A 14,490-nucleotide genomic window follows, 5' to 3' on the forward strand; every position below is an offset into this window, starting at 1 on the left:
AGTCAGGAAGGGATTTCACTATGCTCTCTGCTGTAACACAAAATGCCTGTGACGATATTCTGTTTCTTGAGCTGTTACTTGCACGTTTGTTGGGTCGTGTTTTTTTTTTCTCTCTCTCTCTCTTTCTAATGGCACATTAGGAAAAGCAATGAATGATTAACTTCATGAGGAAAAGTCAGAGGGCCATTTAGTGTTATAATTCAAAGTCTAGTATAAAACAATAAGATAAAATAGGTAAGCGTCATTGAAGGCCATAATAAAAGTGGTCTACGCTGTCTATGGCTGACTTCCCTTTCTCCCAGTGTGATGTTAAAGTGTTTAAAAGAGCAGAGAAAGCACCTAAAAAATATTTTTTTTTGGGGGGGGGGGCATCTACCCACTCGATGCAGCATACCGCCTCTTGCTGCATTGAGTGTAGATGCTGTGCCTGTGAAGTCAGTAAAAGAAATTAGGCTTCATATTATCTTATTAGCAGGCAATAGCTGACAATATACCCCACTGCTGAGTGTTGTACATCCCATTTTTAAAACATTACCTCGACCATGAACATTTCAGCCTGAGTAGCTTTTCATCTTCAAAGGTGTTTTTTTTTTTTTTAAACACTCAAGACAACATATCCCATGATGCCACCTACGTCTTGTTTTTATTGCGAGACCATAAGCAACAGAGCCAAAATGTGTATGTGACTTTGCTTGGAAAATTTCAAGGAATCTAAAGATGCTGTGCAGTATCAAACTCCGGAGAAGGTGGGATACTTGTGATGCTGGGTCAAACTTACTTGAATCTTTGCTTTTATTGTGATTGATGTGATCGTGGAGATCACTGGTGTGTGAATCATGCTGTCCAGGAGCACTCTGGCATCAGCCAGGAAGAGAGGAAAGCCAATGTGTGTGATAGGACTGATGTCAGGCCCAGCAGAGAGAAGAGTGTGTTGATATTCTTTATGTCATTGCAGTTTGCCATCTTTATGCAGAACACTTGCAGAGACTTGGTGCGATGCAGATCTCCAGCACCCAAAGTGCCCCTTGTTTTCTATTGTATGAGGTAATTAAATGCATTCTCCTGGTATCTCATGTCTATTCAGCTCTCATTAAATGTCTTGGAAGAAAACCATCGGTACTCAAGCCCCTGAGAACCAGAGCTGGGAAAACCAAGTAGAAAATGCATAAATACAGAAACTACCAGTTCTCATTTATGATACGTGGTTCATGAGGTGGGAAAAATTCCTCTAGGAGTGTACTGCATCTTAAAGGAGCAAAATTCTGTGATATCTAGTAAAGGGAAGCTTGCAAATATTTCTTCCTTCTCTGAGTCCCACAGGAACTGCATTACTTTCAAAATCACCTTAGAGCACTGACTCCCATTTATCAAGGCGATCCACAATTGGCCCACAGGGTGAGCGGCAGTCAACCATAAATCTCGAAATGTCAGATAAGGCAGCATACAGCACTTCTCTTACCAATTAGCCTATGTCTCGGTAAGCTTTGATACATGTACTAGTTATAGTTAAAGCAAATAAGGGAATTATGAAGCCATATCCAACTGATCTCAGATAGTTTCTGCAGGGCCAAGACATGATTTGATCCAGTTGGAAGGAATCTTTCCACCCCAGACTGGATGTAGCTTAGTCATGACTGAGAAGTCTGAAAGGATCCCCTTGTGTTGATAATCCCAAATCCTAGTGTGGATTCTGGACCTATATATCTGAAATAAGAGGATCACGACATGGTATTGCTTCACAACCCCAGCAGCAATCAGCATAACTGTTTTGTCTCATCCCTGAGACAACTTCACAAGCGATCCATAATCATCCTGTCTGTGCTGATGCGACAGAATTTGTGCAACAAATTTCATATTGAGACACGACAAGGTGTGCCGGTGTTTCTTAATATCATTCAGCATGCCTCAGAGAAGTCCTCAGAGGGAAACTCGGGGGGCTTTTGCTTGTAAATAATGCCATCTAGTGGTCGGAGGTGGTCTTAGCAGAACGTTTCGAATCTGACATTTCTTAAATAACTGGGTGGAGCACCAGACGGTTGCACTGACCTCCCATAGTACACGTGCGGGCGGGCTCTCCGTCCGTTTTTGAGTGTGTGGGAGTGTGTGTGTGTGTGTGTGTGTGCTCTAGCCATTGAACCATCTGTCAGACGTTTGAGAGTAATGGAAGCGCTTCATTCTAGTCAAGAGCAGCACTTTTTTCTGTGATTGGCGTCTTCAGAAAGAAGGTAAGCGTGCTAAAGTTGCTTCTTCCAATGAAAAGTCGCAGTGTTGACTGGAGGAAGGGGGCGAGCAGCAGCGTGGTTGCCTCCCTGCCGAGCTGCAGTAGGCTCGTCTATCAGGAAGCTGTGCACATGGTCAAGGAGGACGAAACCATCCGGCTGATGCAATGCAACCTGAGCCCTACTTTGTTTTCCTGTCTATCCTTTTCCTGTCTCCTCACCAGGAGACTTTGAAGTAGCCGATGTTGGCGCAAATGTCTTCACCGAGTGAAGGTTCCGCTGTGTGAATCAGTTTTGCGTGGGTGCACTTTGAAAGGCCTGGGCTGTGAGCATTAGGAGAAACATTGCCTTTTATAGCTGCGCGTAATTTCTCTCTCTCTCTCTCTCTCTCTTTCTGTGTGTGTGTGTGTCCTCATATGAATCCAGTCTAAATTAATATAATAAATCAATTCTTTTACATTTTTATTAACATCTGCTTGGCTTTAGATTCTGAATAAACGGTCAAAATGTTGTGTCTTTAATGTATTAAAATGTGTGTTTAAATGTACGTCTTTAATCACATGCAACCTGAAAATGTGTCTACTGTGTGAAGCGGTGAGTTTAACATTTGATTTTGAAATGCTTAATTTATGTTTTTCATTAAATTTCCATGCAGGCCTGCAAATGCATTTTGGTTCACTTGGTGGTGGGATAACAGTGTCATGCTTTGGCTTTAATGCGTTCAGAATACAATTGTGGAACAGATGCTGAAATGTTCTGGTCCTTGTCATTTTTCAGATTTTGAAACAAGAAAACTGTGACAGACATATTTTAGTTGTTGACATGAACAGCGAGTTCACTATAAATAAACAAACTTGTGCCTCATTGGATAAGACTGGGTACTTAGTGTTCATGACATGTTCAAACCAAGTAATCATTGCTTTCAAATTACCCAAATCAATTCAGACAAACACTGGAACATTTTAAATACACAGTGTTAGCGCCTGTCAAATAAATGTGAATTTACAATTTAAAAAATATGTATTTTGGAGCAATATTACAGGCACAATACCAGTCAGTGTTCAAACTACTCTGTATAGACAAAATTATTTGGACACCTGACCCTAAACAGTGACAACCCTGACAACAGGGACTTTAATGACATCACATTCTAAATAACAGACAGCTTAGCAGCCATAACAGCTTCCACCATTCTGGGATGGCGTGCTTTGGTGGTTCATGCAGTAGAGCATTTGTGAGGTCAGGTACTGATGTTGGCCCAGTAGGTCTGGCTCACAATCTCCGTTCCAGTTCATCCCAAAGGTGTTGATGGGCTTGAAGTCAGGACTCTGTGAGTGCCAGTCGAGTTCTGTATGGACGTTGCTTTGTGCTCTGGGGCACAATCATGTTAGATTAGAAAAGGTCCCTCAACAAACTGGTGCAACGTAGTTGGACGCACAGCATTGTCCAAAATGTTTTGGTATGCTGAAGCATTAAGATTTCCCTTCACTGGAAGCCAGGGGCTGAGCCTGACCCCTGAAAAACAGCCTCATAAAGAGGTGTGTCTGGATACTTTTGACTATATAGTCTATCTCAGAGAGAGCACACTGTGACATTTCTGATTGAGTCAGAGTACAAACCAGGAGGAAGGTACAGAATGTAAACAGTGAATCAGGGAGAAGCTCACGAGAAGGTCGTGTCCGCTGAGCTCTAACGGTGGTGCTGTTTTTGACGCTGCACCTGCCTTCAAACTCTGGTGTTGACATCTCACTGTTTACACCCTGGATGATACTATTATTGGTGTTACGGTGCATGTGTGTGTGTATAGTCTTTAACTGTAGAACAACAGTTATCATAAGGACTGAAATAGGTATGTTGTACTTATGTTTATTATGTAACCAAAGGTCAGGAAGTCGTCTCCTTCTCCACTGCTGCAGTATCAATCTATAGTTCGTCATACACTCTTCAAGTGTTTACATTAATTTTACAAACATGTCTTTCTTTTGCATTCAGGCATTAACCTACTAAGATATTGAGATACTCAGCCCTCAGTGAGTATCTGCCTTTGTTGGGAACCTTTTTACTTTTAAGTCTGAGTGGCTTTGGGTCATTCCTTTCAATTGTTTTTGTGTTTTGTTTTTTTTTTTTCTCCCACAAGGACAAGAAACTTAGCGTGTGAGCTCAAAACCCTCTTTGAGGCTACCGTAGGTATGAATATCTCACAAAGCTCAGGAAACAGTTAAAGCTGCTGTTCCTTTTCTCATGAACTGGTGTCGTTGTTCCATTTTGTCTTTTGTAGCTTTAATGTTACAAGGTCATTGAACGCCCCAGTGGTGTCACTAACACCTGAATCCCTGGATAGGAAAGTTTGTTTGGCTTGTGTAAGCTGCCTGTTAAAACGATTGCCCTCACATGGCACTTTGTTTTCTTCGTGGCCAGTCACACCACGAGGGCAGGTGGGCTTTTTGAGGTGCTGCTAAATACCCTTCACATGCCAAATGGAAGCTCAGCAGTGCCTGAATGGGCTCTCTGCTGTGCCCTGCTTTTGATTTCATGCAGGGAAAATTGTGATTAAAGACAGTTGGCTTCTTTTCTCGAATGCATGTTTAAAAAAAAATGTCTAAATTGCATACTCAGGTCGTTGGATGATATGCTTTCCCAGAAGCAGGTGTTTCTGCAGGTGTCCATGAGTTGTGTTTAATAGATCTATCATTTGTAGTATCATTTAGATTCTGCAAACAACGATAATGCGGGTCAACTCTTAAAACTTGACTTGAGTGCAAGTCAACTATATTTTAGGGATGTATTGTTTTCTTTTACGTTTATTTACAGGGAGAAAATCAGTGGAAAAGACTATTTTTACATTGTTACACAGAAACAACAATCATCTCAGCCAGTTTGCTTGTGCTGCACTGTGCTCATTTAAATATGATCAGTGTCCTAATGTAACTCTGCTTTCTACTCCATGCATGTTAACAATGTCACAGCTAACATAAAAGACATTGAAAGGAGCAGGAGTATTATCCCTTAAGCCAAATAGTGACGAGCATGTGACTGACTGCTATTTCAAATTCACCCACACGTTCCCTTTGTGTCACAAGCAGGTGTTGTGCCTGGTGATTGGTTGAGAAGAGGGCAGGGTCCCGTCCCGCCCTCCTCCTTTTTTTAGCACAGCCACTGCATGTCACATCTTGTGCCCAAGTTGTGAACCACTGGTTGTTGTCGGCCCTTTTGCCCGGGCTGCGATGTAACGAATGTTCTCGCCTGCGTGACACATAAAGACATACTGTTTCACGACCTGCTTCTGTTCGGATTTTTGGCTGATGTGAGAAGTACGCATTCATTTGCAGATGCACTTATTCCTGTAGTTTTCTGTTCTGCTCTCAGCTGCGTACACTGGGATTGTTTTGGCTTCTGCATGTTGATCTAATCAAAGCCAATGAAATATCTGGCTCCAACTGTCCAGGTCATCATAACCAGACAACACAAAGTTGTTCGGCTGCAACTTTTGGCTCCTTAGCCTTTTAATCTTATCTTCTTTCGGGAGAATATGCTGCATGCGTCCTGACTTCCTGATAAGCAGTGGAAATACTCATCTGAACATCTGGATATTCATAGATCATGTGACTGTAACTGCCTTATTTGGCTGAATTTATTTTTTAAGGCGGTAAAAGAAAACAAAAAGTGTCATGTTTTTGTATCCTTGTATTCATGACTTGACTTCATGACTGAGTTGGTCTTGCATGCAAGGAATATGGCTGTTGTCACGGCTGCTTTGAACATCTTGAGCTCAGAGAGCATGTCATGTGTCTCTGGTCTATTTGTGAGCTGGACACCTGAATGGTTTGTACACTAAGAGGCGTTTGCGTCACATGTCCAGCAGCACTTGTAAACGTCTCTCTCAGCGCTGCTCATCTGAAGCTGACTGGAAATTAGTCGACAGCTACGCTCTGGAGAAAGCAGTTGAGAAGATTTATAAACGGGGAAAAAAGAGTAACACTGTATGTCAGTGAAGAACGAAGATCCTGTTTTTGTATTGTGTTGTCAAAGTGAGTACTTGTCAGCATTGTTGGGCAGATCTATATCTCTCTGTGTCTGCGCCTGTTTCACAGGAGGCTTTGAAATTGAATTGGATCTTGGATTGCCAGGATTATGCCCTGCAGAAAATTTACTAAACATCATATTGAAATTGTTGGCAGATATGCTGCTACAACCCGACTGTCGGCATCATACTCTCGTTTACTTTTTTCTGTTTTTCTCTTACACAGTAACAGGTGAAGTAAAACATGACAAGCTTGTTACTGCTGACTTTGTGATATTGATATTGCGTTGCTTAACTGTAGCTGCAGATGCTGTTGTTCGTGTGATTTTATCTGGCATATTGTCATCAGATAAGGAAAAAAATCAGCAACCACTTTAATGTTTAGCAGTGTTTATTTGTGTGGTTTTGTTTAGGATACTTAAATATATATATTTTTTTTATTATTATTTTTTTACAGTCCAATTCAAATTCATTCAATGTTTGTCATGAATTGAAAGTTCCATCCAACAAAAGTAGTCATCGTGACAGGCCCAATGGTAGATTGTAAAGATATTTTAGATGTACTGTACTATGATATGTGTGTTTGTGCATCATCATATTCAGAAACTGTCTCCTGTTTAATAGGAATGATAAGGCACAAAAGATGAGTGGGGACAGTTTTGTTTGTTGGCTTCATCAAATCAACATTAGCAGCTCGAAGAACAAGGCGTTAACTGCTGTGAGACTGGAGCAGCACCAGAGTTTTTGGCCTTTTCCTATGTCTGTTTCTAAATACAAAAGAATTTTAATACTCTGTCTTGTTTTGTCAACAGGTAAAATACCTCCTGTAGAGCTTTTGGTGCTGACTGCCAGCCAGGATGATTCTGGCAACATTAAAGGGCATTGGGAAGCAGCTGCTGCGCGTGAAGGTTGTTGACTGTAACTCGGAGGAGTCCCACTTCTCTCGATGCCTCAACACGTTTGACCTGGTGGCCCTGGGCGTGGGCAGTACTCTGGGCGCTGGAGTGTACGTGCTGGCTGGCGCTGTAGCCCGAGAGAGCTCTGGACCAGCCATCGTCCTGTCCTTCTTCATCGCTGCTCTCGCCTCTGTCCTGGCTGGTTTGTGTTATGCTGAATTCGGAGCCCGTGTTCCCAGAACGGGCTCCGCTTACCTCTATAGCTACGTGACTGTGGGAGAACTGTGGGCCTTCATCACAGGCTGGAACCTCATCCTCTCTTACGTCATTGGTGAGACACTTTAAACAAGGAAGGGAAGGAGCTTACTGCTAACACCAGATATTCTTCTGTTGACATGAATGCTTACGTCTGCACAGGAACTTCAAGTGTGGCCAGAGCATGGAGCGCAACCTTCGATGAGCTGATCGGAGGGCACATTCAGGACTTCTGCAGACGATACATGACAATGAGAGTCCCGGGTGTCCTGGCAGAGTATCCAGACATATTTGCTGTCTTCATTATAATCACTCTGACAGGTGAGCAGCAGTGCAGACACAGCTCTCTTGTATTTTATCTCATTTTTTCTTTTTACGCTCATGCTGTTTTCTTAAACTGCTGGCAGGACTGCTTGCATTTGGAGTGAAGGAGTCAGCCTTGGTAAATAAAGTATTCACCTGCATCAACATACTGGTGCTGCTGTTTGTGGTCATCTCTGGCTTCGTCAAAGGAAACACCAAAAACTGGAACCTGAACCCTGACGAAATCTTCAATGCCACCAGCAACTCCAGCTTAAAGTAGGTGAAAAGAGTTTATTCCCAAAATTTATAGTGTGATGTCAGTGACGTGCCCGTTTTTCAAATGTGTGTTTTTTTTCCTTTTACTTCCAGTACGTCTGATTTCTTCCCATCAGAGGAAAGTCTCGGCGTCGGCGGCTTCATGCCTTTTGGCTGGTCTGGAGTCTTGTCTGGCGCCGCCACGTGTTTTTATGCCTTCATAGGGTTCGACTGCATCGCCACGACAGGTGAGAGGGGAACACGTGAATTTGATGATCCACACACCCAGGCCCTACTGTCTGACATACCCAGTGATGTTCCCTCCCGCAGGAGAAGAAGTGAAGAATCCTCAGAGGGCCATCCCTGTTGGAATTGTGGCCTCACTCCTCATCTGTTTTGTGGCGTACTTCGGTGTGTCCGCCGCCCTCACTGTCATGATGCCTTACTACATGCTGGACAAGAACAGCCCGCTGCCAGTGGCCTTTAAATATGTGGGCTGGGAGGGAGCCACTTATGCAGTGGCCATTGGCTCATTATGTGCCTTGTCAACCAGGTAAAAGCCTCTCCTACTGCCACTCGGCATGACTTGTCAAACTTGCAAATATGTGCATTTTTTTAGGAATTAATAATTCATGGCCTGTACAAAGAATATTTTATTATATTCTCTTTTGTGTAATTCAGTACTTAAGATGAACTATTCATAGTATTTCTAAATAAACTTGTGTTAGTCTGGTGTTATCTAACTTACCTCAAGGCACTCCCTGGGGATTTCTTGTAAAGACACCAAGTTTCTGTTTACATTCCTCGCCGCAGCACAATGTGTGTATGTGTGTGTGTGTGTGTATAAACTTGTGCTCAAACAAAAATGTTGAATACATTTCCTCCCCCCTTAAAACAAGCACACTTGCACTTTGAAAGCTGTACTGTTTACGTTCGTGTTTACATGCTTGCCCCTGCAGTTTCCTGCTTGGTGTGATCCTGCTGCCTGTGACTCAGTGTTAAACCACTGGGAGAAATACACAATTGTGTCAAATGCATGTTTCGACTAGTGGTCAAAAACTCACCATTATTAAATCGTTATGTATATCCTCTTTTTTATATTTGTTAATTTTTTGGTTTTCATGGCTTGGGCCCTGATTTCCAGTTAAGGGAAATCTCACTGTTAAAACAAACAATATTTTAAACAGTAGTTTGCTTCCTGCTGTGTGCCAACAGTCCCGTGTTATAATTTGTAACTGTGCGCACTCACTTGCACGGCATGCTTTTTTTTTTTCTCTCTCCCACACTAGTTTACTAGGCTCCATGTTCCCAATGCCCAGAGTGATCTGGGCCATGGCAGAGGATGGCCTGCTCTTCAAATGTTTGGCTAAAATCAGCCCACGAAACAAAACCCCTGTAACAGCTACAGTAACATCAGGTCTGGTGGCAGGTGAGGTCATGACCTAAACCTACTAACTGGTTGGGGATCCTCTCAGATCCCTACAAGACTCTCTTGGTGCACATGGCCTCAACGTAAGACTGGAACCCAAATCAAGATTAACCTTACAACAAAATGTTTCTAAAAAGTCCTGCAAATTTAATATTTCCTCTTCGGTTATTGACATGCAGTAAGATGATGCAGAGACATCCTGAGTACAGCACTACGTGTTGTTTATCAGGATGTTGGACTGAAACGGGCTGCGCTTGAGGCCTTGTGTGGCAGTTCACAGACTTCTTTCAGTTAAAAATCTGTCTCCTCTGCCTCCTCCTCCTCCTTCTCCTTCTTCTTCTTCTTCTTCTTCTTCTTCTTCTTCTTCTTCTTCTTCTTCTTCCTCCTCCTTCATCCTTGGCGTAGTCTCCTTGGCTCCATGTTTCCACTTCCACGCATTATCTTTGCTATGGCTCGCGATGGTCTGCTCTTCTCGTTTCTGGCTCATGTCAGCGAGAGGAAGACGCCCATCTTCTCCACCTTCGTGGCAGGGCTTTTGCCTGGTAGGTAGCTGAGATGAGGCCAAAAACAACATTGCATCTTGTGGAAGGACTGTGGCAAAAATCACCTAAAGTTCTAAAGAAATGTGTAATAGCATCAAAACTATAATTCCTTTTAAAAGTATGACTTATCTAAAGATATCCCCATTATACTGGGGTGAATGTGCTTTGTGCATCTCACACCTTTATAAAAGTTTACAGAAGTCCTCTTGCTAACATTGTGTATTTTTCTATTGTGTGTCCTGCAGCTGTGATGGCTTTCTTGTTTGACCTGAAAGACCTGGTTGACCTCATGTCCATTGGCACCTTGCTGGCCTATTCACTGGTGGCTGCCTGTGTGCTGGTCCTCAGGTAGTCTTCATCTCTCACTTTATATTATAAAATGAGAGATCATTATATGTGTGCAGTCTAAGGTTTACGGGACGTTAAAGGATTACCAGGCTGATTAAACGCCTGTCAGTGGGATGAAAATCCCCAGTTAGACGCTAGTCAAACCAGTTAGTCTACGTTTTTCTGCAACTGTTTAAGACACACACACCTATGATAACACTAGACGGGTGATCTGAGCTCCCATCAAACATGCAGTCTTCAAGCACATGATTATGGAAGCTTTGAGGATGAGAGCAGCTAATCAGAGCTTATCAGAGTTTGAGATAATCATTTGGAACTTACTAAAAAGGCATCAGCATAAAATACAATCCCCTTTTTTTGTTTTTAATGCATATCTTGTATCTTTTAGAGTGTTCACTAAAGATAAACCTCTGTTAAAGCCCCCTTAATGAATGTGATGCTATGTGTTTTTAAACTTGGTTCAGAGAGCCTTCTGGTGTGTTTCTAAGCTCTAAGTTTGGTCTTGACTGTCTGTTTTGACGTCTGCAGGTACCAGCCTGAGCAGCCCGTCGTGGCCTATGAGATGGCCAACACTCAGGACGAGTCTGAAATGGCCGAGTCTTATAAAGTTGACATGTTGCCACAACCAGAGGATCGCTTCACCATCAGGACTCTTCTTTACCCTTCAAACTTGGAGCCGTCCTCTCGATCCGGGTCTGCTGTCAATATGTGCACTTGTGTACTTGGTGAGAAACACACGAAGGCCAGAGAAAACCAGATGAAAGCCTAAATGTGTCACCTGATTTGGTACAGAACAGCCTCTCTTAACTGTCTCTCTTTTTCCCTGCAGGTGTTTTGGTGTTTGTCTTCAGTGTTGTAGCTGTTCAAGGAGGGCTGGCAACCTGGTCTGTGTGTGTCCTTGTTATTATCTTGGTGGTTTGTCTCATTCTCACCATCATTGTGTGGAGACAGCCGCAGAGCAAGGCCAAGCTTGCCTTCAAGGTTTGAGTTTTCTCACATCATTTCCCTTCTGAGCACATGAAGACTTCACAAGTTTAAACTGCTTTCACAAGCGGTTTAACTACTAGGAGTGCCGAAAAATACAGTTAACAGGGCAAACAGTGAAAAGGGAGGATTTGATCTTTTGTTGTTTGTACTAACCTGCTAAACAACTAAACAGCTTTTATCCCAACAACTAGATTGTGCGTGCTTAACATTATTTCCAACTGCTTACAAACTAAGCCATTTTTTTATATTGATTGCAGTTGGGCAAGTCAAAGTACAAACACCTAAAATACTCCACTACAATTATAAAAAAAAATTGCGTTCAAAACCTTAAAGTGTGTGTGGATTATCACAAACGCATACTTAAAGTATCAAGAGTAATAGTGCTCATTGTGCAGTGAAATGGTCCCTGTCAGTGTTTTACGTATGATGTGATATTACTGTTGCATTAGGGTTAACTATATTCTGTTGTGAAATTTAATCTACAGCAGGGCATCACGGTCTGTTAGATAAGCTTTGTGATGGTGCATTTTTCGGCTAATCCAGTTGGCTTTTTAAAGTGGCTTCCTTCTCTGCACGTGAAGGATGAACACTTCATCCTACAGTTTATCACAAACATTCAAAATCAGCACATCCTCAACTACCTGATACACAGTGGGCCATTATTCATAAGGTCCTTGTCACCCATCACTTTGCACTTTTCCTAACATCTGAAGTTGTAATCTGATTACTCATTGCACACGCACTCTCTCCTCATAGGTTCCCCTGCTGCCTTTTCTCCCAGTTGCCAGTTTGTTCATCAACATCTACCTGATGATGCAGCTCGGCAGAGGAACTTGGATGCGCTTTGCCATCTGGATGTTCTTAGGTACTTTGGGTTTTTGGCCACCAAATTTTATCCCTTTGATTTTGTCTTAGATGTACTTTTGAAAGGAGTGAATGTCTTTGCCACAATGTTTCCACGTTTCTTCATCTGTGCAGGTTTCTTGATCTACTTCACCTACGGTATTCGTAACAGTGCAGAGGCAGCGTTGACCAGGTCTGACCCTTACCCATTGGCCTGTACGATAAAGGGAGAGCCCATGGCCACGGAGAAGGAAGCTTTTCTCCACAACACACAAAACACAGCTGGAGACGACGATGAAGATTGCTGAGGTTCACTAATCTCAAACAATCAAACACTGATGTGTGGTTTGTACTTTGAAATGCAAATGTCAAAATCCAGAAGATGTCAAGACTTTTACGTGTCTTGCAACCAGACTGTTGAGTTGTTTCCTAATTCTGTCTGAAATTGTTTTTTGATTTTGCGAGAAAGAGCCTAATTAGATCTAAATTTGAAGTAAAAATGTTTTTAAAAGACGAGATAAATCCTCTTTGCCTTGCATTTTCATACAATGAGTTCCGCTAAAGAAGACTAAGTCTGTGGACGGAAACTAAAAGCAAAGCTCAAGCTGTGTTAACAAACTTTTATCAAGGCATGAAGCCATTTTTAAATTTTATTTCAATTCTTTAATCAAAAGTTTTCATCTCGAGGACTGACAAATTTGAGACCACTGACCTCCATTTCATAAGATTTTACCCTGGGTTCCCCATCTGATAAGAGCTTTGCTTTTTAGATGTTTAATGACAGAAGATGTATGAAACCCGGCCCCAGTAGAGTCATACGTTCTGTCATTGTGGATGGACTTGCAGTGGGAGTTTGTTACTGCTCTCTGAGCTTGAAATTATTCAACATTTTTATATGTTGGCTGTTTACAGAAAAGACAGAATGAAATAATGAAGTAGAAGAATGTTTTAATATAACGAATGAGGCTCAACTTTTTGTGTTTTTTTTTTTTCTTTTGGCAGATTTTTAGGAGGCACAGTGCTGGCTACTGATCACGTTTTAAATCCACATCTCCTTTTTTCACACGTTAAACTGCTTTATCGAAGCAGATAATATTTCTCAAACTCCCACTGAAAATTTCTCTTTGTCATCAGTGCCTTTTGTGTTGTCATTTTACCTTAAAGGTACAACTTCTTGGAAAATGTACTGTATACAAAGTGTACAAGTATGTAAAAGCACAACTCTGGACCTCGTTTTACACTGACAGAATGACTCAGAGTACTTCATGATCTGCATATCTCTGTGTGAAAGGGCTGATGTTACGTGGTTTTGTCTTCTAGCTGATTGATGGTATCAAATAGACCAGTATTGTCTGCAACAGTCAACTGCACCTTTTTTAACTTGCCAAAGGGAAAAAAAAAAGCTGCTAATGTGAATTATCAGACACTTCAGACGATCTATTTTAAGTGCCTTATCTCCCAAATAATGTAACACCTTTTAAAAGTATATATTGCTCCTTCACTGGCTAGATTTGTGAAATATATGTGTATTATCTGTATAGAATTGCACGCTTGTGATTGGCCTATACTGTATGTATAGTCTATAGGAGAAATTTCACCTTAGTGGACCATTTTCACCTCGTAGTTCACAGACATCTGAAAGGGAAGAAGTCAGTTGTCAGCTGGTAATGCAACTCGCTTTTGTTTGATTCCTGCACCAGCAGTAAAAGTAAAGCAGTGATGTGCAGATTCCCAGGGCAGCGACACAATCGAGCCACGTGTTTTCACTAAAGACTGGAAATGCAACAAAGTGAAAAATCTCTTCGCGCTACTGCCACATGGCTTTGTAAATAAACACAGTGCATGCAACGTTGTGCTGCAGAATGTTACTGTTTTCCGCCTGCTAATTTTTATTTTATTTTTATGTTTTGTTTTTTTGCTGTAAATAAAATGCATTAAAGCAATTAGTTTTTGTTGGAACTGGGAGATGTTTTACTGTACCTGTTTTATTTGTTTTAGAAATGACGACTTCCAGCATTTTGTGTTAGTTTTTTTTTTTTGTCTCACTCCAAGCATTATGTAAAACACACAAACTGCGCCTACGCAGGCCCTGTTGTGGTTACTGGTCAGTAGGTGTCATGTATTTGAAACAACCATGTGGAGTCACTCATTACATGTGCAGTTAGAAAACTCAAGTGAGTCTTCGTCCACACTAATGAAACCACAAATAGTTGGGATTTTTGTCCTGTTTTATGTGAACACTTGCATGCTGCATTATTTAAAAGTTTTAATGTTTCAAAACTTTACAAAGCTTGAAAAAAAAAACAACTCCAGAGGATCACAGTGGTGGAGGTCAGCTGCTCAGCATGTGTTGTATGAATGTTGGTTGTGGTTTGTGTAGTTTCTGCTGTAA

General features: G+C 41.8%; 1 protein-coding gene across 3 annotated transcripts; it reads left to right on the forward strand.

Moving 5' to 3' along the window:
* Nucleotides 1–2,050: 2,050 nt before the first annotated feature.
* Nucleotides 2,051–14,057, forward strand: LOC124059564 (high affinity cationic amino acid transporter 1-like). Of its 3 annotated transcripts, none has more exons than XM_046389674.1 (12): nucleotides 2,051–2,225; nucleotides 7,053–7,467; nucleotides 7,554–7,712; nucleotides 7,799–7,970; nucleotides 8,064–8,197; nucleotides 8,280–8,502; nucleotides 9,784–9,920; nucleotides 10,166–10,268; nucleotides 10,797–10,993; nucleotides 11,098–11,249; nucleotides 12,012–12,120; nucleotides 12,234–14,057. In XM_046389674.1, exons 2-12 carry the CDS (start codon nucleotides 7,098–7,100, stop codon nucleotides 12,404–12,406), a joined length of 1,929 nt encoding a protein of 642 aa, XP_046245630.1. In that variant the 5' UTR covers nucleotides 2,051–2,225; nucleotides 7,053–7,097; the 3' UTR covers nucleotides 12,407–14,057. The 3 variants fall into 3 exon arrangements, with proteins under 3 accessions (XP_046245630.1, XP_046245628.1, XP_046245629.1); XM_046389672.1 differs by lacking the exon at nucleotides 9,784–9,920 and adding an exon at nucleotides 9,239–9,378 and having other exon boundaries at nucleotides 2,055–2,225; XM_046389673.1 differs by lacking the exons at nucleotides 2,051–2,225; nucleotides 9,784–9,920 and adding exons at nucleotides 5,859–6,247; nucleotides 9,239–9,378.
* Nucleotides 14,058–14,490: the final 433 nt, after the last annotated feature.

The sequence above is a fragment of the Scatophagus argus genome, chromosome 5 (assembly GCF_020382885.2).
Source record: "Scatophagus argus isolate fScaArg1 chromosome 5, fScaArg1.pri, whole genome shotgun sequence".
Classification (NCBI taxonomy): Eukaryota; Metazoa; Chordata; class Actinopteri; family Scatophagidae; genus Scatophagus; species Scatophagus argus.